Here is a 24,879-nt window from a genome sequence, read left to right as displayed (position 1 = left end):
AACAAGTGCGCGACGCCAGTGGAAAACAATAATCAGTTAGAATGATCGATTCGTTGTTACTCGGAGAACTCCAGATGCCCAACAGATAAGAGAAACAGAACCGCATTTAGTGGTAATGAAGACTTTGGGCCAGCACTTAGCAGCCGTTCTGGTAGTCAAGTGGTTATAATGGCGTCTGCGGAGTGAAAGGATTGCGGTTCGAGTACAGGTTGAGTCAAATTTGCTCTTTGTTTTCCTTTCGTAAAGGGACTGACAGAAGGGTTGGTTCCGTGAAACTGGACCTTTACTCAGGTTGGTGTTTATGATTGGGTCTTCAGTAGCGTAGGCTTGTGCATGTGTGTTGATGTTGTGCATGGATGTTATGACCGGGTAACACTGGTAACAGCAGGGCAACCAGACAGCAGCCATATCAGATAGCATCGTCCATGATAGTCACCATGGCCACGCTCTTTTCTTTAGGATAAGTTTCTTAACAGTAGCAATTAATAATGTTTAGAGTTTTATTGCCAAGAGTCACAGGTGGGTCAAACCGAATCTGGCCCGGTTCTGGTTGTGTCTCAAGATGTGATTCCAGCTCTGGATCAACATCCAAGTAAAGAATAGAGCACTGAGATTCCAGTGGTTTCTGTTCCTGTTAAACTCCTTCTATTCTTCAGGTGCTGAACTCTAACCTTCACCATGAGCTCCCGGGTGTGTCAGACCTGTGGGGGGTCTGACATCGATGTGGACCAGGCTCGGGGCAGCGCCGTGTGCACGGGCTGTGGTTCGGTTCTGGAGGACAACATCATAGTGTCTGAGGTCCAGTTTGTGGAGGGAAGCGGGGGCGTGTCCTCGACAGTGGGCCAGTTCGTCTCTGCTGATGGTGAGCCTCGTCTGGCAGGATGTGCCTTGGGTTTGAGCCCAGCCACAGAAACAGATGGTTGATGCAATGATCGACACATGCAGTGGATTCAAAAACCTTTATTAACACAAGTGTGGCGCTTCATCTTCAGCCGAGCGGTTTGCCTGCAGGACAGAAACAAACGTCAGCTCTTGGTTTTCACGGGTTACAGCTTTAATATTAAGTTTATAGTCCAACAAAGTAGCTAAAAGAGGCGGCACAGAACCAAAGATGCAAACAGAAAACTTACAAGCACGACAATAAAAACCAATAAAACTAAAAGTGGGTCCTTATCTTCGCTTTAAAACCTCTACAGAGCTCACCTGCCCCACATCATTCCACACTGATGGGCAGAAAGAAACGAGCACGAGCTCTGCTGAGATCTGAGAGCGTGTGGTGGAACACTAAAGTTCAGAAGGTCTGAAACATAACTGATGAATGACCCACACCTTTCAGAGTCAGGACTCTGAAGTGCTTTACAGTGCATTCATCCATTCACACGCTGATGGTTAAGCTACAGGGAGCCACAGCTGCCCCGGGGCACACCCACAGTGGCGTATGAAGGCCGTTTCAAGCCTTGCAGGCGAGCAGCAGAACCTTAAATATGTTCCAACCCGACATTGTCCCGTTCCCGTAGGGAAAACGAGTCCGAGCTCCTGCTCAGTCAGGAACAACCACTCTATCCAGGGATTTCTGAGCCATCAGTGTCTGTTGGTTCTGATTCACTCAGCTGTTCCATTTTAAAGGCTGGTTCTGCATCGATGGCTCAGAAACCTTGGCTCTAACAAAAGGGGTCTGAAGAACCTGGTCTGGTTCCTACAAGCCGGGTGCATGATGTGGATGCCGAGTGGCAGTACCTCTGACCAATCCTTCATGAACGCTGGCTTCATATGGATCAGGTCCAGCTCCACAGGCCAGCCTCTGCATCTTCGGCTGCGAGTCCGAACCTTCAGCGTACGTTACGAGAGGAGTGGACCCTGCTCCTGCCGGCAGGTGTTGGACGTGGCTCTGGTGGAACATCCTGTTGCCGCTCTCGCTCAGAGCCGGGAGACCAGCTGGGGGAAGTCTGACGTGAGATGCTCCTGATGGTAAACAGTTACAGTTGAAAACAAGACCCTTATCAGCTGACATGATGGTTGGGTGTTACCTGGAGTATGAAACGAAACATGTTCCCGTCGTCCATTTTTAATTTCAGCCAACAACTGGACCCAGCTGGACTGATGCACGGCTTTGTTTGGAGACGGATAAGTAAAGTTTATTAATGAAGGCGGCTCTGGTCTGGTCTGCTCCAGCGTTCCTAGTCTCTCTAGAACACGCTCTTCCCCTGTGCTCGAACCTCCATGTTTAGTCTTTTGGGAGGTCCACTGGTTCTGATCACCCCTGGTACCAATCAGGCCACTGCTATACTGGGAGGGTCCAGAGTTCTGGGAATGTGCTGGTTGAACAACAGACTTCTGGTTCAAATGTGGGCCAGAAGACACAAACCTGCTGGGAGGTTTCACCCTAATGTTCTGCACTCTGGTCTGAGCATTCCACCCGTCCACAGATCTCAGCCATTCCAGGCCTGGGACGTCTCCGCTCGCTGCAGGAGGTAGTTCATGGTGGAAGGACTCCTGCAGGAGTCTAGACCAGTCGGAGAGGGAAGTTTGGGAATTGGCAGAAGCCAGAGTCTCATGCTTTCTGGAGTGTGGCAGCTCATTTCTGATGTGGTCCCATTGGTGGATTGGGTGGAGCTGATGGGTTTGAGGAGACTTGTGCTGGAACGGGGAAACATGGACCATCTGCTCTACCGGGTTGGCTGCCTCTGCCTCACCATCTGAAGACCTGTGAAGGTTCACAGGACACTTAGTTTGAGGAAGACTTTCTGCTTCTCTGAATGAGACCTCCGTTCTCTGCAGGGATGGGTTCTGCTGATCAGAACTTTGATCAAAAATTGACCAACTCTGTGGTGGGTCTAACCTAACCCCACCACCACCACCGGTGGGCCTAGCCTAACCCCACCACCACCACCACCAGTTACCAGGTTCTGAAACTTACTGGGAAAGCTGGTTGGTTTGACGTTCTGAAGAGCGGTCCTGGTTTGGGGAGGAGTGCGGTTGGCTCGGTTCTGCTGGTTCTGTGAGGAAGTGGTTCGATCCCAGGTTGGGCCCAGGCCTGGGGCCCAGCTGAGTCAGGGTTCCTCCTGTAGCTGGGTTTGGGTGGAGCAGTTAGTTAAAGGTGTTCTCCACATGTAGCAGAAGACAGTGTTCCACACTGAAGAACTCAAACCTCTGAGGCTTTCGTAGACTCTAACTGATCCAAAACCAGGCGTCTTTGAGGTGCTGGTCCGGTCCACAGACAGGCGGTTGATGGCACTCAGAGGATAGAAGCATCTTGCAGTCACCCTGTTAGAACATCACACATCAGAACCTTTAATCATCACTGCAGGTGAGCACCATAAAGCTGCCGAGTACAGCCCAACAAATACATCTAATAACCAGTCAGCTTGTAAAGACTAGTGTAAGGCACCAAGTCAGAAAGGTGCAGGTCACTCATCACCAACATTAACAGTCGTTTATCTTATTGCACCAATGAGGAGGTATTCATGTTGGGGTTTGGATGCTCCTACTTGAACTGTGGCTCCCTAGAGATGAAGTTTGGTCCATCTGCGATGAGAAGTCGATCATGAAGGATCTCATTCTCATAAACCACGTACCAGTCCCCAGCCTGTAAGACCATTAATGGATCATGTGAAATCCCTGAGCACCTGTAGGACAACCGATCCACTCAGTAAGCAGCAGAACTGTACCATGGCTTTGGTTCCACAGGAGTTTACGTTGAACTCGAACAGAACGCGGACCCCATCAGTCTGCTTGGGTTTACAGGTGCGGTCCAGCAGGCTGGTTCGTTCAGGCTGGACTGTTGGCCAGGTAGAGGCTGGGTTTGCCACCACCGTCATGGTACCATCTGCAGAACAAACTGACCCCAGAGACAACGAACATCAGTGCAGTCAGGTCTGAGCGGAGGTCTGAACCCATCACAGGGATTAACCGCTCAGCGTGGTTACCGATCATGTCTTCAGTTCTGAAGAGGCAGCGCTTGGAGGCAGATGCCTGGATCTCCAGAGTTTTAGAGTCTCGTAAAAGCAGCTTGAATGTTGCGTAGAAGTTTGCCAAGTTGATTTCCTGAAGAAATGAAAACAGGTTAGCGATGACTCTGGTGGATAAAACATTCGTAAAGTCACCTGCATGGGTCTCTGTTCATTACTCAACCTGGCAAGAAGAACAAAGTTAGATTACTTCATACTTAAGAAGCTCCTTAAGTCCTCAAATCCCACGCTCAAATACCACAGAGAAAAAGTTCTGCCAGACAAAGTAGAACACCCCCGAACCAGGAAGACACTCTGCGAGGGAACAAACATCTCTTCTGGAGGATCGCATCAGGCCTTTAGTCTGAGCCACAAGGTCTTCAATGCCTCCATCAACCCTGGTCTCCAGGAACCACCACCCTCAGCCCCACAGAAGCCCAGTGCTGTTCTGACAACAGGTTGGATCCAAGCTAACTTCCTGACTGAAGTCTAAACAGTCTAATGTGGAACAGAGGGCTCCAGTAAATGGTCGGTATAGTCCTGTTGGATCTTAGATGATCTGGAGGATCAACAGCTTTTCAGAAGCAGATCTGTAAGAAAAGCTTTGGTTCATGGACGCTCACCTCGTAAGTGTAGCCGACTGAGAACAGCGGGACGTCCAGAATGGTTCTGTGGCTGTCGTTGGTCAGGTGGTAACCTCTTTGGGACACCAGCTCTGCAGTCAGAGGCTCGTGGCCGATGCCCACCTCCCACAGGCTCAGAGACGGCCTGACCACACTGAAAGAAATTCCTCCATCCAAACATTTTGCTGTGACCTCTGGAGGAACTTCAAGAAGAACCAGAACATAAAATCATGTCGTTTTGGGTCAAAGAGCACAAGTGAAGGGTCTGTACTTACAGGCATCGAACACTCGTGCTGTGACGGATGCTTGGTGGTAGTAGACGTCCTTCTGGGGCACGGTGTTCAGAGTAAAGTTCATGTTTATGGAGTAAAGCACCACACCTCCACCCTCATTCTGTTGAGAACCAGAGTGAAAATAAACCCTCCTGATGGCAGCGTGAGCACAGCGACACGCAACGGCGACTTGTGTTGGCTCAAGGGCTCCGCCACATGTCAACATTTTTAACTGATGAGACCACAAACTTGCATCAGGACTCCACTTCCCTCAACAGCACCACCGTCGCCCTCAAACAATAACACCAAAGACGTTTAGGGGCAGAGAACGCCTCATTTATACCGGTCAGGAAATGTACGTTTGGAGGTGGTGACCTCACGAAGAGGTGGAGGAGAAAGACGGACAAGTTTGTTTGTGTCAACAAGTCTCTGAAATGCATAAACATGCCAGAGACATGACTGCAATGATGGCAGGATGCCCCAGAGAATCCTTACACCCACTGATGACCTGCTAACGGAAAGGTGTAAAGGGAAAACGTCTACGTCAACGCGTGTTGGCGACTCCACGCTCGAGCCGACGGAGGAGAATCGGCCTTTAGGCTCCAACCCTAGCCCATTCTCACCGTCCAGTCTACTGCAGCATCATTGAAGGGCAGCCTCACATCGTAGGCCCGGCTACCGTTCTCATGAACAATCGGACTGATGCTCAAGCCACCCTCTGGCTTCCCCAAAACCAACATCTGCTTCTCATTGATCCTGATGCCCTCCAACAGCACATCTGCTGGGATGTTTCCCAAGTAGATCCAGAACTGCTGGTGGTCACCAACGGTCTCTGCAGGAAGGAAGCCACAGATGAACAACGAAGCATTCAGAGAAAACCACTCACACTCGTCGGGTCTGAAACCTACTGTTGATGCAGAAGGGCAGACGACTGATCAGTGGTGTCTCGAGCACTTTCAGGATTCGGTGTCTTGTGTCGATGCTGTTGCCATCTTCATAAACCAAGGAGAAGACATGCTCATACATCAAGGGGATCACATAAACCTCCTTGTAAACATTTCCCTCCACCAAACTCTGCAGAGACCAACAGAAAACATCAGAGCTCGGTTTCTGTACCAACAGAACATTTACATCCTCAGATGTGGCCATCGTCGAACCCACCTTCCTAAATCCTCCTTCTGCTCCAAAAGGAATACCGATCTTCACCATTCCTCCTTGTTGAGCCAGCCTGAGTCCTCTGGAGGCAGCAGCATCTTTATCCAGAAGCACACCGTCCAGTCCCAGACTGAATCTTTGACTTTCAAATCTGGCTCCCTCCCCAGCCAGAGTGGGTAGAACTTGAGGGATGTCCCAGAGTAGCTGGGTGCCGTCGAACGAGCTGGAATCTTAGACGGATCAACAAACCAGCGCTGAGCTAGGCTCCAGCCAGCAGGGATCATTCTTCAGGACCGTGGAGAACTTACCGACGATGCAGGCCATGGACATGTCCATCATTACCAGCATGAGCTTCTGCTTGAAGAACAGGGACACCTGGACCACCTCAACTGGAACCCCAGCCACCTAAAAACACCTGCTGGGTTAGCTCCAGAGCACAGACTAGATCCAGTCTGCCAAGTTGTACAGCCCACACCCGACCAGGATCAGAAGGCTAGTGTCAACCCTAGTCTGAACCGTGGACTACACAGACCTGTTCCACAGGTCAGGGGCCCTGAACGCGTTAGGAGTAATGTTACTTTAGACAAAGGAGTAATCCAATTACTTTTCCCATCTTTGCAACACTGGCCATGTGAAGCAGTGCTTTACTCCCTTACTAGAGCATGGCTACAAACCCCAGGTATTCCAGGATTCGTTGTTCCCTGTAGGAATGATGGTTCCAGATCTCCGACTTGTTTATTCCAGATGGTAAAAATCGTTCATGTTGTAGACGTTAGCAAACATTAAAGTAACAACACAGTCACTTTGTTAGGTAACTGAATACTTTTACAATCAGGTAACAGAGTTACTAACTCAATTAGTTTTTGGAAAATGTAATATGTAACTATAACTAGTTCCTTTAACGTAAGACGCCCAGCACTGCGTTTAGCCTGCGTCAGGCCTGTAGGAGCACCTGCTGACATTAGAACATCTACCGTCACACCAACAGAACGGAAGTCTTGGTGGTGACTCACCATTGTGACATCAGCATGGGGCTGTTTGTACGGTGACCGGAGCACCACCCTCTGAGTGGTGGAGACCAGGGTGTAGCCCCAGGTCTGGGCCTCTGGGACAGACATGGCGATGGTCTGCCCGTTGCTCTGCAGGAACATCAGCTGCCAGGCCAAGCTTGCAGTCCTCTGAGCCTGAAACGCACAAACCAAAGGTCACCATTGTGTAGGTGTTTTTTGGATGAGCCAGTGAAGATAGGAGATCCAGGTGTTCTCCCAGTAGATGTTTGATCTGAAGACTGCAGGGGCACTGGTTGTGTTTGTAGAAGCAGATGGATTATTTACTGGATCACAGATGAAACCAGGATGATGAACCTGACCTCTTGTTTACCTGAAAGAGGGCCTTCTGCCACACCTGTCCCCCCTCAGTGCCCTGGCCTCCACATGAAGACCCTCTGTTCAAATTCACCTGCAATGACATCACAGCAGAAGGTTACACCTGTGTAGAGCCAGAGGACTCCAGAGTGCTCTACCCAACACACATTCACCCACTGATGGTGACGAGCTACCGCTACCGGGACTTGACTCCCACGGGTCGTCCCCTCTTCCAAAAACATGAATATTAAGATCTGACAGGAGTTTAGCACCCTTGGCTGATCTAGACGGTGCAGAACCACCCGCGGTCTGTTCTAATGCTGTCAGGTCAGTAGAAAGGGGGTCTGACCTCCATGAAATTCTCCTCACAGGTGATCTCCCTATGGGTCCAGCTGGGACCAGGACAGAGCGCTGAAACGGGCCAACTGCTCCACCTTCCACCTCCGTCACTCACCATCACATTAAACCGGAATGTGAACTCGTTGTTCTGAAAAACAAGAAGACTCAGCACCTGGACGGGTCATTGTCCCTGGACTAGACCAGACTGAACCGGACCGGGTCTTAAACTGGTACCTGGTGGCGGGTGAAGCAGGAGAAAAAGGAGGCTCTGAAGATGGTGAAGCCCTCCTTCCTGATGGTGCTGATGGTGTAACCGCAGCGCGAAGCGAGCTGCTGGTCGATGAGGTGGACCCTGTCTTCATCTGCACGAGGACGGGGGACACGTGAGACAGGTGGACAGACTGCAACAGGTGTAAGTTTTACAATGATGAACCGACCTAGAGCCTTGAAGTGAGGGGGCAGGGCCGAGGCCACCTGGATCCACAGGTACCGATCCCGACACTGGGACCTGACCGGGTCTGCTGACAGAACCAAGACTGTGTTAGCGCAGGCTGAAGGTTAAAGGTCAAACAGGTTCTGAAGTAAGTAGATTGGACAGTTCAGATGAGTTTGATGGGCTGAAGGAAACGGGTTCAGAACTTCCTGGTGAGTACCAGAACCAGGAGTCTGAACGACGGACAGGAAGTGGCTCCATCAGCGCCAACCCGGCGCTCTGACCCAATACCCCTGCCAACCCAACCTTCTGCATCTCAGACTGAAACATTTCAGACACAACGGCTTTCCTACATGAACTGCAGACGAGTGTGACCCAAACGTTCTGCAGTGTGAGAAGACTCAGTGCAACAGGGCAGCGATACTCCCTAACAGTGATTAATACTGCGATGACTAGATTACTTCCGATAAATAACTTCACTCAGGAACAAAAATAATCAAAAACAAAGAAATAAAAAAAAAAATCATAAAAATTTAAGAAGCATAAGATGTGAGGAAAGGGAAAAGAAAGCGATCAGTAGATCCCGGGAAAAGCAGAACCAGCAGAACTAAAACTCAAGATGTTTGCTAACCAGCTAAATTAAGTGCCGTCCACCTTGGGGGCGCGACTCTAACCTATGAGAACCCACCCGATTGGCCAAATGGATGAAGAGCTCTACTTGATTCGTTTAAAAAAGCATCATGCTTCCGTTTGACTGACAGCATGCATCATGTGTAGCAAACATCTGAGCTGACGATTATTACGATATTTATCTGTTCTTAGCGATATGCATACCGTGTTTGCTGATATCACGATAACGATATATTTACGATATATTGTGCAGCCCTAGAGCAGCAGGTTACCTTCCAGGTGGTCTCCAGCTTTGGTTGCTTTAGTGATGCAGCAGGAGAGCAAAAGCAGCCTAGAAGACAAAGCAGAAGTTTTGTGTCTCACCTGAGCAGGTACGGCTGGCTTGCACCTGCTCAGGTGAGACATGGAGAAAACTCACTGGGAGATGAACACGGTAATTCTCATGCTGAAGCTGGAGACACACTAACGGCTGGAAGCTCCAGTTCTGTGGAGGAAAACCTGAGCTGCTGCCACCAGGTGAACTAATCAACTGGTTGTCAAGGTAACCACAAAACCTCCTCAGGTGAGGCTAGTTGGGCCTGATTACAGGCTGAAGCTCAGGGGTTAGGCACACACACACTGCATGACTCATCGCTATGGAAACGAGAGTAAAAACAGTGACCAACTAAACAGTTTTCATGCTTTCCAGCCCCGTAGAGGTCCAGAGTCCTGCAGCATTCTGCTTTGTGTGCATCTGTAGGTCCGGCTAAAGCGCCTCTCCTTGGTTCTGGTTTCCACGTCAGCGTTGGGAAGGAGTCCAGAGCTCAGACCCTGCAGAGTGGTGAGTTTGGACTGGAGGCACCTGTTGTTGGTGGGGTGTGATCCAGGTGTGATGAGCCATCTGTGTGTGCAGGTAAGCGTCAGATTCAGCAGCTGGGCAGCCAGCTGCAGCTCAACCAGCACTGTCTGGACACGGCCTTCAACTTTTTCAAGCTGGTTGTCAGTAAACACCTGACCCGAGGACGGAAGATGGAGCACGTCATCGCCGCCTGCCTCTATCTGGTGTGTCGCACTGAGGGCACGCCTCGTATCCTAGCAACTGGCCTTAGGAGTTCTGAGCATGTGCAGTGGAAGCTGCGAGTCTGAGCTAAGGGACAGCTGCAGCCGAGCCTTCCTCACTGGTACCTGAAACACCCACCTGAGGCAGTGGATGCTTCAGGTGAACCAGTGAGGGGAACTGGGAACTGACTGGGTTGTTTGGGCCTTAACTGGTCATAAATCAAAACCTGATGGTTTGAATCCAGTTCTGATGGGCTGCTAGGGCTAAGCTTTGGGTTCTGATATGTGAGCCACGATGAGGCTGCAGCTGGACTCTCCCAGAACCCTCTGGTTTCCTGAACCAACCATCAGACATGCTGCTGGACCTGAGTGACCTACTGCAGGTAAGACTGGTCCCAGACCAGCTGTCTCACTGAGCTTCAGACGAGTCATGTCCACATCCTGTCCAGGTGAACGTTTACATCCTGGGGAAGACCTTCCTGCTGCTGGCCCGGGAGCTCTGCATCAACGCCCCCGCCATAGGTGAGACTAGATCAACATGTCTCCCACCACAGGACAGGTTAAACATGTGACCAGGAGTAGCTGCAGCGGGATTGGCCGACAGCACCAAGTCATGCAAACACATTTTCCACAATGGTGGTGTAATCAGCTATCCCTGAAGGAAACATGGAGGCTTTTGTTTCAGTTGCACAAACTTTTTTATTTGTTTTTCAACAAACCAGTAACCAATCAGGAGGGCTCCAGACAGCCAGTTTAGAACATCGCTGCTTGACCTAGCGCTCCCCTCCCCTCCCGGGTTTGCCATAAACGATCTTCAGATGGATTCGCTCCCCCCTAATCCAAGCGAGGGTCAGGAATCACGGATCACGCGCGTCCATAGAAAGACACTGGTAATCGATCCCAGATAAATGATGATGGAAGGAAAGGACAGAGCCTCGTTCTTCATCCAGACGGAGCGATAATTATTCATCCACGCCTACGAGGACTACAGATATCTGAACTAAAACAGAGAGCATCAGCTGTTTGATTAAAGCTGTGAAGCTGGAGCTGCTTAGTCACAACGCTCAGTTTACACGTTTCCACGGCAACGCCAGATGTCCGCTTCAGCTCCTGTTTCTCCACTTATTTTATTTAATTTTCATCATTTATGTGGTTTTCGTGTTCTGCTCCAGAGTCTGGATGTTTAGAGACTGGAGGACTTTGTTCCTGCTGAGCAGCTGTGAGTTTTAACGGTCACATGACCCTACCGTTAACGCTGTAAACCGTTTAGCTCTCATGTTACTCACCGTTACGTCACGTATGTCATTCAGAACAAACGTCAGCGTGTTTGCCTCGTGTGACCAGAGTACATAACTAGCTTACGTGTGCTGTTAGCAGCTGTAAGCTAGTTTAAAGCTATTTAACATAAAGAGGACAGCGTGTTAATGATACGGGTCCGTCCCAGACTAAAGCTGATGTATAATTATACTTATTAATGATGCTGACATCAGGGGATCAGACGCTCCTGGCTGCAAATGAAGATTAAACACAACAAAGGCGTATGTCCATTCAGAGCTCATGTTTAAACTCCACTTTTATTCATAATTTAGCTGTCAAGAATAAAGCTGCAGCTACCGCTGAGGGCCAGCGGTGGCGCTAATTCACCACCTGGTAGCTGCCAGCCACCCACAAGAAAAAGGTGATGTCACTTTCCTCGTCCAACCATATTCACAAAGCTTCAGCTAGCCTAGCTGCTAGCCTGCCACGGAGCAGGTTTGTTCTCCAGCATGTGTTACCATGGTGACTGGGAGGGGCTTCACGCTAGCCACGTTCGTAGAACCGATTTAGGGACGGTTACACCGGGAATCTCACAAGGAGGACTGGTTTTGGGAATAGCTCGCTTTCTGAAACACCCCCTGGTCCAGGTCCAGGCTCAGCAGTAGAAGATCAGCTCTGGGATCTGACCCCCCTGCACACCTGTCCCGTTGGTACTGTCCGATGAGCACTGGAACTGGAACGTCACCTTTCCACACTGAACCTCTGTCATCCCCTCCTGTCCAAAGTAACTCAGCTCGAGCCCATCCAGAACAGCGCTGACCGTGTAGAAGGTGTCCTGTTCCACCTGGACCGGGTGTTCGAACCACACCGGGAAGGTACTGCTTGATCCGTCTGAAAGGAACTTGGTGAGTTTCTGGGCCAGAGTCGTCCCCTGTCTCTTCAGTTCGATCTTGACGCTGTACTCAGCCTTGGCCCCGCTGGACCCGTACAGGCCCAGTCCAGCAATGAAGATCCGGCGGTCCACAGCAAACTGGATGCTGTCACAGCGCCCCCTGTAGCGCCACTGGTTGCTGCGGTATGCAGAGGACTGGAAGCGGTGGCACCTCTGCGGCAGCAGGCCAGACCGTTTTGCCACGGGGAAGTCCATGTGGGGTTTGTTGGTGGCGGTGAACCACAGGAAAATGTTATGAGTCTCGCTCATCGTCAGCAGCTCTGACTGCGCCGGCCCGTTTGCAAACTCCTGCAGTGACATGGAGGGAATCCGAACCAGGTACAACGCCTTTCCCAGCACCGACCGCTGGTTCTGAGGGCTCACTGGGAGGTTCTGCCGCCGGCACTCGGCCGCGGCCCAGTTCACCACCGCCTGGAACACCACCAGCTCAAGGACGTGGAGTGTTTCTCTCTGTAGGATTATCTCTAGTGTTGGCCGGTCAATCTCACAGAATCCTTCGGAGCGCAGCGCCAGTTCCGCCTGTGCATCAATCACCTCCCAGCAGCGCTGTGTTAGTTCCGCCTCCTCAAACAGCCGGCTCTGAGACAGCAGCACGCAGGCGTTCTTGGCCTCCAGGCTCGTCTCCAGGAAGCTAACGCACGCCTTGGCCACAGCTGGAACGATGTATTTTTTCGCAGCATAAAGCGTGGTGAGGACGTTGTCCTCCTCCAGCTCCACCTCATCGCTGTACATGTACCTGAGACAAGGAGATGATGGGGACATTAGCTCAGTGGAAATGCTTTTGCTAGCTAGTTAGTAAGCAGGAAGTGCATGTTCTGTTGCCGTTGGCTACAACTAACAGCAGCTGGACGGACATGTGAAGACATGGACCATGTGTGGACTTGTTCTGGAGCTGGAACTCACTTCAGCAGGGTGAGGAAAGCCGCCGGCTCCACATCAGGAATATGGATCTCGGATTGTTCCTCTGCCAGGTCTCCATAAAACATGGCTCCAAACACAGAGCTGCCAACTGCAAGAACATACTGCAACATGAATAGAACCGGGTCAGAACAAGTCTGAACAAAAGACACAAGAACAGGACCGAGCTCACAATCAGCGATCACTTCAACCTGCTGGAATACCAAAACCACATTCTGTACCTTGTGAGCCGGCACCGTCTGGGTCTCTCCCCGAGGGCCCACGATGAAGTGAACGTCAGCCATGTGCTCGTTGTTGAACATCAGAGCGTTCCTGCAGCGATAAACAGGCTCAGATCACAACAGCGCCCCCTGCTGGCAGACCCGTAACTACGCCACTGCTCGCTGGTTGTTTAGCTGTTGTTTACGTCTCTGGAGATTATTGTTTAGCTGTTGTTTACGTCTCTGGCGGTTACAGTTTAGCTGTTGTTTACGTCTCTGGCGGTCATCGTTTAGCTGTTGTTTACGTCTCTGGCGGTTACAGTTTAGCTGTTGTTTACGTCTCTGGCGGTCATTGTTTAGCTGTTGTTTACGTCTCTGGCGGTCATTGTTTAGCTGTTGTTTACGGCTCTGGCGGTCATTGTTTAGCTGTTGTTTACATCTCTGGCGGTCATTGTTTAGCTATTGTTTACGTCTCTGGCGGTTACAGTTTAGCTGTTGTTTACGTCTCAGACGGTCATTGTTTAGCTATTGTTTACGTCTCTGGCGGTTACTGTTTAGCTGTTGTTTACGTCTCAGACGGTCATTGTTTAGCTATTGTTTACGTCTCTGGCGGTTACAGTTTAGCTGTTGTTTGCGTATCTGGCGGTCATCGTTTAGCTGTTGTTTACCTCTCTGGCGGTTACAGTTTAGCTGTTGTTTACCTCTCTGGCGGTCATTGTTTAGCTGTTGTTTACGTCTCTGTCGGTTACAGTTTAGCTGTCATTTGCATATCTGGCGGTCATCGTTTAGCTGTTGTTTACCTCTCTGGCGGTCATCGTTTAGCTGTTGTTTACCTCTCTGGCGGTCATTGTTTAGCTGTTGTTTACGTCTCTGGCGGTCATTGTTTAGCTGTCGTTTGCATATCTGGCGGTCATCGTTTAGCTGTTGTTTACGTCTCTGGCGGTTACAGTTTAGCTGTTGTTTACCTCTCTGGCGGTCATTGTTTAGCTATTGTTTACGTCTCTGGCGGTTACAGTTTAGCTGTTGTTTGCATATCTGGCGGTTACAGTGTAGTTGTCGTTTGCATATCTGGCGGTCATCGTTTAGCTGTTTACGTCTCTGGCGGTTACAGTTTAGCTGTTGTTTATGTCTCTGGCGGTTACAGTTTAGCTGTCGTTTGCATATCTGGCGGTCATCGTTTAGCTGTTTACGTCTCTGGCGGTCATCGTTTAGCTGTTGTTTACCTCTCTGGCGGTCATCGTTTAGCTGTTTTTTACCTCTCTGGCGGTTACAGTTTAGCTGTTGTTTACGTCTCTGGCGGTCATCGTTTAGCTGTTTACGTCTCTGGTGGTCATCGTTTAGCTGTTGTTTATGTCTCTGGCGGTTACAGTTTAGCTGTCGTTTGCATATCTGGCGGTCATCGTTTAGCTGTTTACGTCTCTGGCGGTCATCGTTTAGCTGTTGTTTACGTCTCTGGCGGTTACAGTTTAGCTGTTTTTTACCTCTCTGGCGGTTACAGTTTAGCTGTTGTTTACCTCTCTGGCGGTCATCGTTTAGCTGTTTACGTCTCTGGCGGTCATCATTTAGCTGTTGTTTACCTCTCTGGCGGTCATTGTTTAGCTGTTGTTTACGTCTCTGGCGGTTACAGTTTCGCTGTTGTTTACGTCTCTGGCGGTTACAGTTTAGCTGTTGTTTACGTCTCTGGCGGTCATTGTTTAGCTGTTGTTTACGTCTCTGGCGGTTACAGTTTAGCTGTTGTTTACGTCTCTGACGGTCATTGTTTAGCTGTTGTTTACGTCTCTGGCGGTCATTGTTTAGCTGTTGTTTACGTCTCTGGCGGTCATCGTTTAGCTGTTGTTTACGTCTCTGGCGGTCATCGTTTAGCTGTTGTTTACCTCTCTGGCGGTCATTGTTTAGCTGTTGTTTACGTCTCTGGCGGTTACAGTTTAGCTGTTGTTTACGTCTCTGGCGGTTACAGTTTAGCTGTTGTTTACGTCTCTGACGGTCATTGTTTAGCTGTTGTTTACGTCTCTGGCGGTCATCGTTTAGCTGTTGTTTACCTCTCTGGCGGTCATTGTTTAGCTGTTTTTTACCTCTCTGGCGGTTACAGTTTAGCTGTTTTTTACCTCTCTGGCGGTTACAGTTTAGCTGTTGTTTACCTCTCTGGCGGTCATCGTTTAGCTGTTTACGTCTCTGGCGGTCATCGTTTAGCTGTTGTTTACCTCTCTGGCGGTCATTGTTTAGCTGTTTTTTACCTCTCTGGCGGTTACAGTTTAGCTGTTTTTTACCTCTCTGGCGGTTACAGTTTAGCTGTTGTTTACCTCTCTGGCGGTCATCGTTTAGCTGTTGTTTACCTCTCTGGCGGTCATTGTTTAGCTGTTGTTTACGTCTCTGGCGGTTACAGTTTAGCTGTTGTTTACGTCTCTGGCGGTTACAGTTTAGCTGTTGTTTACGTCTCTGGCGGTCATTGTTTAGCTGTTGTTTACGTCTCTGGCGGTTACAGTTTAGCTGTTGTTTACGTCTCTGGCGGTTACAGTTTAGCTGTTGTTTACGTCTCTGGCGGTCATTGTTTAGCTGTTGTTTACGTCTCTGGCGGTCATTGCTTAGCTGTTGTTTACGTCTCTGGCGGTCATCGTTTAGCTGTTGTTTACCTCTCTGGCGGTCATTGTTTAGCTGTTGTTTACGTCTCTGGCGGTTACAGTTTAGCTGTTGTTTACGTCTCTGGCGGTTACAGTTTAGCTGTTGTTTACGTCTCTGGCGGTCATCGTTTAGCTGTTGTTTACCTCTCTGGCGGTCATTGTTTAGCTGTTGTTTACGTCTCTGGCGGTTACAGTTTAGCTGTTGTTTACGTCTCTGACGGTCATTGTTTACCTGTTGTTTACGTCTCTGGCGGTCATTGTTTAGCTGTTGTTTACGTCTCTGGCGGTTACAGTGTAGCTGTCGTTTGCATATCTGGCGGTCATCGTTTAGCTGTTGTTTACCTCTCTGGCGGTCATTGTTTAGCTGTTGTTTACCTCTCTGGCAGTCATTGTTTAGCTGTTGTTTACGTCTCTGGCGGTTACAGTTTAGCTGTCGTTTGCATATCTGGCGGTCATCGTTTAGCTGTTGTTTACCTCTCTGGCGGTCATCGTTTAGCTGTTGTTTACCTCTCTGGCGGTCATCGTTTAGCTGTTGTTTACCTCTCTGGCGGTCATTGTTTAGCTGTTGTTTACCTCTCTGGCGGTCATTGTTTAGCTGTCGTTTGCATATCTGGCGGTCATCGTTTAGCTGTTGTTTACGTCTCTGGCGGTCATTGTTTAGCTATTGTTCACCTCTCTGGCGGTTACAGTTTAGCTGTTGTTTACCTCTCTGGCGGTCATTGTTTAGCTGTTGTTTACGTCTCTGGCGGTTACAGTTTAGCTGTCGTTTGCATATCTGGCGGTCATCGTTTAGCTGTTGTTTACCTCTCTGGCGGTCATCGTTTAGCTGTTGTTTACCTCTCTGGCGGTCATTGTTTAGCTGTTGTTTACGTCTCTGGCGGTCATTGTTTAGCTGTCGTTTGCATATCTGGCGGTCATCGTTTAGCTGTTGTTTACCTCTCTGGCGGTCATCGTTTAGCTGTTGTTTACCTCTCTGGCGGTCATTGTTTAGCTGTTGTTTACGTCTCTGGCGGTTACAGTTTAGCTGTCGTTTGCATATCTGGTGGTCATCGTTTAGCTGTTGTTTACGTCTCTGGCGGTCATTGTTTAGCTGTTGTTTACGTCTCTGGCGGTCATCGTTTAGCTGTTGTTTACCTCTCTGGCGGTCATCGTTTAGCTGTTGTTTACCTCTCTGGCGGTCATCGTTTAGCTGTTGTTTACCTCTCTGGCGGTCATTGTTTATCTGTTGTTTACGTCTCTGGCGGTTACAGTTTAGCTGTCGTTTGCATATCTGGTGGTCATCGTTTAGCTGTTGTTTACGTCTCTGGCGGTCATCGTTTAGCTGTTGTTTACCTCTCTGGCGGTCATCGTTTAACTGTTGTTTACGTCTCTGGCAGTTACAGTGTAGCTGTCTTTTGCATATCTGGCGGTCATTGTTTAGCTGTTTACGCCTCTGGCGGTCATCGTTTAGCTGTTGTTTACGTCTTTGGCGGTCATTGTTTAGCTGTTGTTTACGTCTCTGGCGGTCATTGTTTAGCTGTTTACGTCTCTGGCGGTCATCGTTTAGCTGTTGTTTACATCTCTGGCGGTTACAGTTTAGCTGTCGTTTGCATATCTGGCGGTCATCGTTTACCTGTTTACGTCTCTGGCGGTCATCGTTTAGCTGTTGTTTACGTCTCTGGCGGTCATTGTTTAGCTGTTGTTTACGTCTCTGGCGGTTACAGTTTAGCTGTTGTTTACGTCTCTGGCGGTCATTGTTAGCTGTTGTTGTTTACCTCTCTCTCAGAGTGGGGTGGGCTGCCTGCCAGCTGCATCTCTCCTCTCTGTCGTCGTCATCATCACCTGGCTGACCCAGGTGGTGCTGGTTGCACCGGTCAGCAGATGGGTCCGGCCCACTCAGCTGGATGAAACTCTTCTTCCCCTCCAGCACCTCCTCGTCATCACTCTGAGGAATGCTGGTGGAGAACAGTTCTGCTGCCATGGCCTCCTCCTCACACAGTGGGTGGAGCCACCCTCTCACAGTGTGACCTCATCCTGATACAGAGGATCAGTAAAAACAAACAAACAACAGGAAGTAAATAACGTGTTCTGGTTGTGTTGTTACACCTCTAACTGGGCTGCATGGTGCGTGGAGTTGCGTGATCGCCCCATGCATGCGTGGGTTTCCTCCGGTTACCCCCACAGATGACAACATGCCCTATGGGTTATAAATAGTAAGCCGCTTTGGATAAAAGCATCTGCCAAATAAATAAATAAACATAAACTAAAGGGAAGAGCCTGGACCTTTAGTCTGTCTGGTGTCAGCTAGCCTGAGCAGCCCCATGCTTCCTTAAACAGGATCTGGACCCGGTCCTATACAGAACCGTTTGGGCTTTTCGTCATTAGTTCGGTCTGAGACAACAGGTGTTGTGTCCATATGCGTCCCCCTTTCAGATCGGATTCTTCACCTGCTGCGAGAAGGAACCATGGACTCCAAAAATGTGTGTTTAGCATGATTATAATTTATGGAAAGTGTGTGCAGCACGGTTATGTGTTCGGGTCAGCCTCTGCTGAACTAAAACGCGGTTCTGGCTGCAGCTTCAATCAAACCAGAATGTGACTACAGCGGCTCCGGAACCGATCCGGTCGCGCGCCCAGTACCGGCTCCGGAACGTTTATTACCTATTGGGCCTGCTCCGAATCGGTCCTATTCAAAGCAGGTGTTCCGGTTCGGTTCGGGCCTGCTGTCCACGTCCAGCCGCCATCTTGGTTCTTTAAACCTCTTTTCTTCCTCTACTGATTTTCAGTTCTGAAAGTGTGTCAGCGGCGCCCCCTGCTGGCCGAAACTCCGACTGGAGGTCTGGATCAGGTCAGATTGTTTACAGGTTACGTTCCCTGGTCACCTGGCTGTCTGAACACCTGTAGGGTCCTCCTGGAAACAACTTCCGAACCCTGAGGAAGGATCAGGTTCCTCCACCAACATCAGATCAGAACCCGTCATTGTTCTGTTTGTCCCTCAGTGGAGACGTGACAGTGTAACAGCAAAGTAGGTTCTCAGCCAGGATTAAAGATGCACAGTGAATAATTTAATCCTGTGTGTCAGATATCAGATTATTGTGGGTATCAGATTTTTATAGGTATATGATGATTGTAGAGATCAGGTAAGGATGCAAGAACATGGAAGGAGAATTGTTCATACAACATAATCAGAGTTAGTAGTTTTGTTACCTTTGCCTCCCACTTTCTGATCGAGGGGGCATCCGAGGACAGAGATGGCCTTCTGGATCAGCTCAGTGTTGTCCCTAGTAGGCCCAGCCCCCCCCCCCCCCCCCCCCCCCCGCTCTAATGCAAGATGCACAGAGATGAGTGACATAATTCGGTGACCACTGCAGCTACACCTTCCTGTCCTCCTCAGACCCCTGCCTGTACATCCCTCGCTTTGCTCACATGCTGGAGTTTGGGGTCAAGACCCACGAGGTCTCCATGACAGCTCTCCGTCTGGTTCAGAGGATGAAGAGGGACTGGATGCACATGGGCCGAAGACCCTCTGGACTCTGTGGGGCAGGTATAACACAGTTACCGTGGCAACAGTGTTCACCAGAACACAGTGTACACTTCATAAATGCTAACCTGGTGATTGTTATCTTGAGAGGCTCCATGTAAATGATGACTTCTCCCCCCCCCCCCCCCCCCCCCCACCACCAAGCTCTCCTGGTTGCAGCTCGGATGCACAAATTTCGTCGTTCTGTGAAAGACGTGATCGGAGTGGTGAAGGTGTGTCAGACCACTCTGAGGAAGAGGTGAGGAACACAGATCTCAGTGACCCCAGTAAACATGACCAGATTGCAGTCAGAAGGTCTGAGCCGGGACTCGGTCTGTCCAGAGGGACTGAAACGGATCCCTGTAGAGAAGTTTAACACTGATCAAACACCTAGATGCAAATCTGTGTGAGCACTTCTCATTAAACTAGATGATCCTCCACTCTGTTACGGTCTAGCCAGCGCATCACCGAGCTCTCCATCGCTCTCTGCAGGTTGACGGAGTTTGAGGACACGCCCACTAGTCAGCTGACCATTGATGAGTTTATGCGAGTTGACCTGGAGCAGGAGTGTGACCCCCCCTCCTTCACTGCTGGACAGCACAAAGCCAAGATGCAGCAGGTAGATCTCTTTGTGTCTGATTGGCTGTAGAAGATGAGGTGTGATCTATCAGCCAATCAGCTGCAGCTCTATTTGGGTGGAACGCTGTTTAGATCTGGAGGTCTCCCTCTGGCCCAGTCTAGTTAACTGATCATCAGAACACAGGAAGGAACTTTTATCGCCAGAGCCAGAAATCCTGAAACCGTATTTCACCCGTGAGTGAGTTCAGGACCAGAGCGTCTAGGTACCTCAGAACCACTTCTCACTCTGCTTTGTTCTCTCCTGCAGCTAGAGCAGGAGCTGGCCAGGAAGCTGGACGAGGTGGAAGGTCAGTCTGTCAGGAGAACATCTGCAGGAGCTGTGAGGAACATCTGAGGCACTCATCTGGTTTGTTCTGGTTCCATCAGGAGAAATCAGCTGCTACAAAGACGAGATCGAGAGCGAGCTAGAGAAGAGCCGACCCAAGCTCAGTGGCATCTACGCCGCCTACAGCAAGGAAATCAGTCAGTCCACACCAGGTAACAAACAGAACCACCGGACAGTTCCTCCTTAAGGAACCAGGTGCATTTGAGTCCTGGGTGGAAGCTGGGAAATCTGAATTTCCTTTGGAATTAATGTAAATGTGACAAATATGTCTTTCTGTGGAAAACTACAGTCTCTCAGGATCCTGTAGCTATAAAAGATAGACCTACATTTAATTTTTAATGATCTAAAATAGTTTATTTAGACATATGTGTGTTTATGAGCCATGAAAACGTAGTGAAGGGTTATAAGAAATGACCACTAGATGGCAGAGTGGTGCTCACTCCTCACCCCTGCCTTCAACCTTCAACCCTGCTCAATGGTCAACTTTCCTCGCGAGGTCACACCCATTAGGACAGTGGGAGGGTTAAAAGAGCCTATATAGTTGTCATCATCAACGTTACATGATCTACAGAATACACGTGACCAACTAACATTTCATGTTCTACCACCGGATGTTTGGATCAAAATATGAACCAATCAGATCTTAGATCAGGTGAGAGCCAGGCGTTTCCCGTCACGCCCTAGGTTTTGCAGCCGAGGGAGAGCAACTGCAGCGCCTTGCTCCAAAATCTGCGGCCGCCTTGATCTCACGAGGTTATCGTTGCCTACGTAGGCATGACGGCAGAGCAAGTCGGCGTCAAGTCGGACACAAATCTAACCGGCATGCACTGCTCGCCGATCACCGGTGATCCAATCTGCTCAGAACTGACTTATGTCGAACACGGCCGTTGTCTGTAATCCCTCGCAGCGACGCAGAGAGGCTTTGACCTTGAGGTCAGAAGAGAAGATGGTTTCAAATTGCTTTTTCCACCAATTTGGCTGAATCAGAAGTTGGCTGGAAACTGAATTAATCGGGAAGTAATTCCTGTTTATTTATTATTATTATTTTTTTTACAAATTTGGCAAATCCGGATTTGACACGTTTGAGGGCTTTACCAAACACCTCAGAAGCCACGCCTTCTTCAGACACAAAGATGGTTAACGCTTTGTGTGAATGAGCATGTTTTAAACACGTGTGTGACGTGGACGTTATCATTCATATATTATAATGTGTGTGAGCACTGATAGATTAGCTCGTTAAATCAACACCTACTGATCTGGTGTAGGTAAGATCTGAACTGGATCAGTGCAGGAACAATATTCATTAAAGCACAGATTATTCAAACATGTGCTTTAAACATCTTGTTTATTCAGCACATCTGATTATACAACATATAAGCTGTAAAGTCACGTAGGAACTTTGAGGAGGTTGGACTTGGTTCAGAGTGAGGATGCAGCAGTCTGGCTTCTGCACGATACCTTGGTGGAGAACGTTAGGTCTTCTACTGGAGCAGAGGTCTGTGCTCTGGGCCACACACATGAACGTTACTTTCTGATCAATTTGTTGGAGAAAATTCTGATCGCTGGTACGTTACATAACAATAGATCCTGTTTCCGCTTTGTGTCGGGGAATGGTCCAGATGGAGACTGTAGGTCCTGTACTTCTGGGTTTCAGCTCCTGAGGATGAGGATGTTCTGTCCACCACATCCGAACCAGAAGAGATGGACAGTGAAGACGCTGATCTCCAGGCTGCCACCCAACACCTGACCCAGGACTTCCTGTGTCAGGTGATCCAGGAGGAGGAGGGGCATGGCAAGAAAACAGACGAAGGCTTTTGTGAGCAGGAGGCGGAGCCTGAAACGGAGGGTCCGCGAGCTTTCCTCCCTCCTCTCTCTGTAATCCTGGGAAAGTTGCCGAGTGCCGCCAGCCTGGGCCTCCAGACCTTCAGCGAGTCAGAGGCCTCAACAAAACCAAGTGGTACGTTAACACATCACATTACATCATCAAACTTCTGTAGGACATCATTGTCAAGTCTTGGTGACGTCTGTGTGATCGACTTTGTTTTTAAAATTTTATTGAACCTTTATTTAACCAGATGAGCGGACTGAGAACTCGTCCTCATCTCCAGCGAGGATCTGGCCCAGAGGCAGCAGCAGCTAGCTTTACACCAAAGAACAGACCAGATTAGCAGATAAACAGACATAAAGACAACGTTCTCATATATAACATGTACGAGCAGTCAGACCAGACTAAACAGTCTTTAATACTCAGAAGCAGGAACACTGATCAGAAACTATTGATCACCATGAATTATTGAAGGTAGATGATGGGATGTAGGTAGTGAGCTTCAGTGGTTTCTGCAGCTCATTCCAGTCGTTGGAAGCAGCAAACTGGAATGAGGAGCGGCCAAAGGAGGTGCGAGTTCTGGGAATAACCATAGAGATGAAGTTACTGGAACGTAAATGGTGCTGGTTGATGGAAGTGATGAGTAATGAGAGAAGATATGACGGGCTAGGGTTAGGGTAACCTTAACCAATGCAGCATCCTGCAGGAATGGAGGGATGGCCAGTTAACGAGTGATCACAATGGTGAGTAGTGAAAGGGGCACCAGTGACCAAACAGGGTGCTGAGTGATGAATGACATCGAGTTCATGAAGACGTTTTTTTGGAAGCGGTCCTATAAATGATGTCACCGTAATCTAAGACGGAAGGGTTGTCATTTTGACCAAGGGTTGCTTTACAGAATGAGTAAAGGATGACCTGTTGCTATAGAAACCCAATTCTAGACTGACTTTAGAAAGTAATCAATTCATGTGAACATCAGATGAACACTAGGGTGGAAAGTTACGGTTGAAGATCATGAACTTAGTTTTACTTGTGTTTGTTCCAGATGAGCCACCAGAGAGCGGAGAACTGAACCTGGAAGGCATCGATGACCAGGAGATTGAAAAGGTGAGCTCAACCCGAGACCTCACCTGAGCAGCATCACACCTTTATCAAACATCTTAGTCCCCCAGGTGTGTTTGTTTGCGAGACTTTTATTGTGAAAAAGTAGCATTTAAGTGTCGTTCCCTAACTGGCCGCTTCTACCTGCTGCAGTACATCCTGAATGATAAGGAGGTTCGGGTGAAAACGGAGCTGTGGATGAAACAGAACGAGGAGTACCTTAAAGAGCAGAAAGGTGGGACAGTCATGTGACACACCACCTGATCAGATTCTTGACTCTTTACAAACTGATCCAAGTTCAATTGATGTTTCCAGAAAAGGAGGACAGGATCAATAAGGAGAAAGAAGAGGGCACCTACAAGGAGAAGGTAGGAGAAACAGGTCTCCTGGTTTTCTGGCACGGGGACCTCAGTGCCATCTTGACCTCTGACCTCTGCCTGCAGAAGAAGAAGTACAAGAAACGTGAGCAGATTGAGGCGTCAACAGTGGGGGAGGCCATCGAGAAGATGCTAGAGAGGAAAAAGATCTCCAGTAAGATCAACTATGACGTCCTCAAAGACCTGAATGGGTCAACAGGAGGTTCCAGCCCACTGACCCCTGACCTGCCCAGTGGCACCCCCACACAGAAAAGACTCAGCCGCCGCCGCAGGAAGACCAGCGAGACCAAACCAGACTTCTCCACCAGCACCATCATCATGAGGAAAAGGTAGTTGTTGAATGATCAATCACCCAGGCTGTCATCAAAGACATCATCTAAAGTTTCCCCCTCGACCATCTCAGGTTCCGTTGTCTCATTTCTGCCACACCGAAGAAGAAAGCACTTCCTCAGGTAAGCAGCAAGTCCCATCAAAGTTAATAAGTCCCTAACAAGTCCCGTGTTAACGATTTCTCACCTCAAGTGAACAAGTCATTGTTGTTCCTCCCCTAAAGGGATATTCGATCAGTGAATTATCTTCAGTAAGTGCACTTAGCATAACCCCCACCATCACCACCTGTTGCTGGAGGAGCAGTAGCTCTAGTCTGGGCGTGGCCAGGTCCGACTTGTTTTTTAACATGTCAGAACACTGAAAGACTCATTTTGGATGGTTCTGAAACGGTCAAGAATAAAGACACAGAGATGGTTCCACGAGAAACCAGATTTATTAGAACCTTTGAGTCCGACTTAAGTCATAATCCTTTGATGGGAATCATTTAGGCCGAGCACGCCACCCTCCCTGCTGCAGAGGCTAAAGAACCTGAAGCTGAGCTGAGTCCAGACGCCATCCCAGACCTAGGCTCCGCCTCCACAGTTGCTCCACCCCCTATAGAAGAGGAGGAAGATGAGGTGGAGGAAGAGTGTGTGAGTGCTCTGCAGCTCGTTGGAGGTCAGTCTGTGTCTGATGATAGAGATGCATTCAGTTATTGGCTGATTGATGCCTGACAGCTGATTGGTTGATTGATTTGTGTCTTTTAGATTACGGCTGTGAGGAAGAGGAAGTATTTTAGCTCCGCCCCTGACCTTTGATGGCAATGATTTAACCATCTTAAGATTCAGTCGGATGAACATGTGATCAAAGCCTTTAAACTATTCTGATCAGCTGTTATTGATCATTTTACACCTGAAACTGATGGAGCAGCATTTCGATCCTGTTGGCTTTCCACAGATGTTTGGGCATGCCACAGATCGATGTTACAGCTGAGCCCAAGGGTGTGTGTGTGTGTGTGTTAACAAACATTCCATTTTAATAAAGACTCTGAAGTAGAA

At 49.1% G+C, this 24,879-nt stretch overlaps 3 protein-coding genes across 5 annotated transcripts; 1 reads left to right on the top strand and 2 right to left on the bottom strand.

The window, feature by feature from the left end:
* The first annotated feature begins 152 nt into the window (after positions 1 to 152).
* On the top strand, positions 153 to 24,879 carry brf1b (BRF1 general transcription factor IIIB subunit b). The gene is made up of 19 exons (XM_070548835.1): positions 153 to 291; positions 657 to 862; positions 9,503 to 9,583; positions 9,656 to 9,829; positions 10,153 to 10,184; positions 10,251 to 10,323; positions 19,120 to 19,269; positions 19,411 to 19,504; positions 19,738 to 19,864; positions 20,132 to 20,171; positions 20,251 to 20,361; positions 21,864 to 22,166; positions 23,080 to 23,141; positions 23,289 to 23,370; positions 23,451 to 23,503; positions 23,579 to 23,841; positions 23,916 to 23,964; positions 24,331 to 24,499; positions 24,589 to 24,879. Exons 2-19 carry the CDS (start codon positions 679 to 681, stop codon positions 24,618 to 24,620), a joined length of 2,079 nt encoding a protein of 692 aa, XP_070404936.1. The 5' UTR covers positions 153 to 291; positions 657 to 678; the 3' UTR covers positions 24,621 to 24,879.
* Positions 946 to 9,443, bottom strand: LOC139066347 (uncharacterized). Of its 2 annotated transcripts, none has more exons than XM_070548833.1 (21): positions 9,182 to 9,443; positions 9,036 to 9,094; positions 8,138 to 8,221; positions 7,935 to 8,062; positions 7,711 to 7,848; positions 7,378 to 7,455; positions 7,011 to 7,181; positions 6,306 to 6,402; positions 6,004 to 6,227; positions 5,751 to 5,916; positions 5,466 to 5,674; positions 4,846 to 4,963; positions 4,571 to 4,773; positions 3,927 to 4,044; positions 3,669 to 3,838; positions 3,489 to 3,586; positions 3,149 to 3,264; positions 2,918 to 3,068; positions 2,028 to 2,704; positions 1,738 to 1,962; positions 946 to 1,005 (listed from the first exon to the last, which is right to left on the bottom strand). In XM_070548833.1, the coding sequence occupies exons 1-21, from the start codon at positions 9,205 to 9,207 to the stop codon at positions 989 to 991; spliced, it is 3,273 nt and encodes a 1,090-aa protein (XP_070404934.1). In that variant the 5' UTR covers positions 9,208 to 9,443; the 3' UTR covers positions 946 to 988. The 2 variants fall into 2 exon arrangements, with proteins under 2 accessions (XP_070404934.1, XP_070404935.1); XM_070548834.1 differs by having other exon boundaries at positions 8,138 to 8,218.
* LOC139066349 (BTB/POZ domain-containing protein 6-B-like) lies at positions 11,345 to 18,940 on the bottom strand. 2 transcript variants are annotated; one of them, XM_070548836.1, is made up of 5 exons: positions 18,387 to 18,940; positions 17,501 to 17,759; positions 13,150 to 13,240; positions 12,914 to 13,032; positions 11,345 to 12,746 (listed from the first exon to the last, which is right to left on the bottom strand). In XM_070548836.1, exons 2-5 carry the CDS (start codon positions 17,704 to 17,706, stop codon positions 11,714 to 11,716), a joined length of 1,449 nt encoding a protein of 482 aa, XP_070404937.1. In that variant the 5' UTR covers positions 17,707 to 17,759; positions 18,387 to 18,940; the 3' UTR covers positions 11,345 to 11,713. The 2 variants fall into 2 exon arrangements, with proteins under 2 accessions (XP_070404937.1, XP_070404938.1); XM_070548837.1 differs by having other exon boundaries at positions 17,501 to 17,774; positions 18,388 to 18,940.

Source organism: Nothobranchius furzeri, chromosome 2 (assembly GCF_043380555.1).
Source record: "Nothobranchius furzeri strain GRZ-AD chromosome 2, NfurGRZ-RIMD1, whole genome shotgun sequence".
In the NCBI taxonomy this organism is placed as follows: Eukaryota; Metazoa; Chordata; class Actinopteri; order Cyprinodontiformes; family Nothobranchiidae; genus Nothobranchius; species Nothobranchius furzeri.
This window is presented reverse-complemented; position numbering and strand designations above follow the sequence as displayed.

What these genes read in the sequence shown, in the direction of transcription:
- LOC139066347 (XM_070548833.1), bottom strand. Translation starts at nt 9,207, where the DNA reads ATGAGAATTACCGTGTTCATCTCCCA. An exon ending in CAGAACTGAAGACATGATCG is followed by an intron (nt 3,839 to 3,926) that starts GTAACCACGCTG and finishes CTCTGGGGTCAG; the next exon opens with TTTGTTCTGCAGATGGTACC. An exon ending in AGTCTACGAAAGCCTCAGAG is followed by an intron (nt 3,069 to 3,148) that starts GTTTGAGTTCTT and finishes ACCCAAACCCAG; the next exon opens with CTACAGGAGGAACCCTGACT.
- LOC139066349 (XM_070548836.1), bottom strand. Translation starts at nt 17,706, where the DNA reads ATGGCAGCAGAACTGTTCTCCACCAGCATTCCTCAGAGTGATGACGAG. An exon ending in CACCCCACTCTGAGAGAGAG is followed by an intron (nt 13,241 to 17,500) that starts GTAAACAACAAC and finishes TTATCGCTGCAG; the next exon opens with GAACGCTCTGATGTTCAACA. An exon ending in AGACGGTGCCGGCTCACAAG is followed by an intron (nt 13,033 to 13,149) that starts GTACAGAATGTG and finishes TTCATGTTGCAG; the next exon opens with TATGTTCTTGCAGTTGGCAG.
- brf1b (XM_070548835.1), top strand. Translation starts at nt 679, where the DNA reads ATGAGCTCCCGGGTGTGTCAGACCTGTGGGGGGTCTGACATCGATGTG. An exon ending in TCGCACTGAGGGCACGCCTC is followed by an intron (nt 9,830 to 10,152) that starts GTATCCTAGCAA and finishes ACCAACCATCAG; the next exon opens with ACATGCTGCTGGACCTGAGT. An exon ending in GGCCTCAACAAAACCAAGTG is followed by an intron (nt 22,167 to 23,079) that starts GTACGTTAACAC and finishes TGTTTGTTCCAG; the next exon opens with ATGAGCCACCAGAGAGCGGA.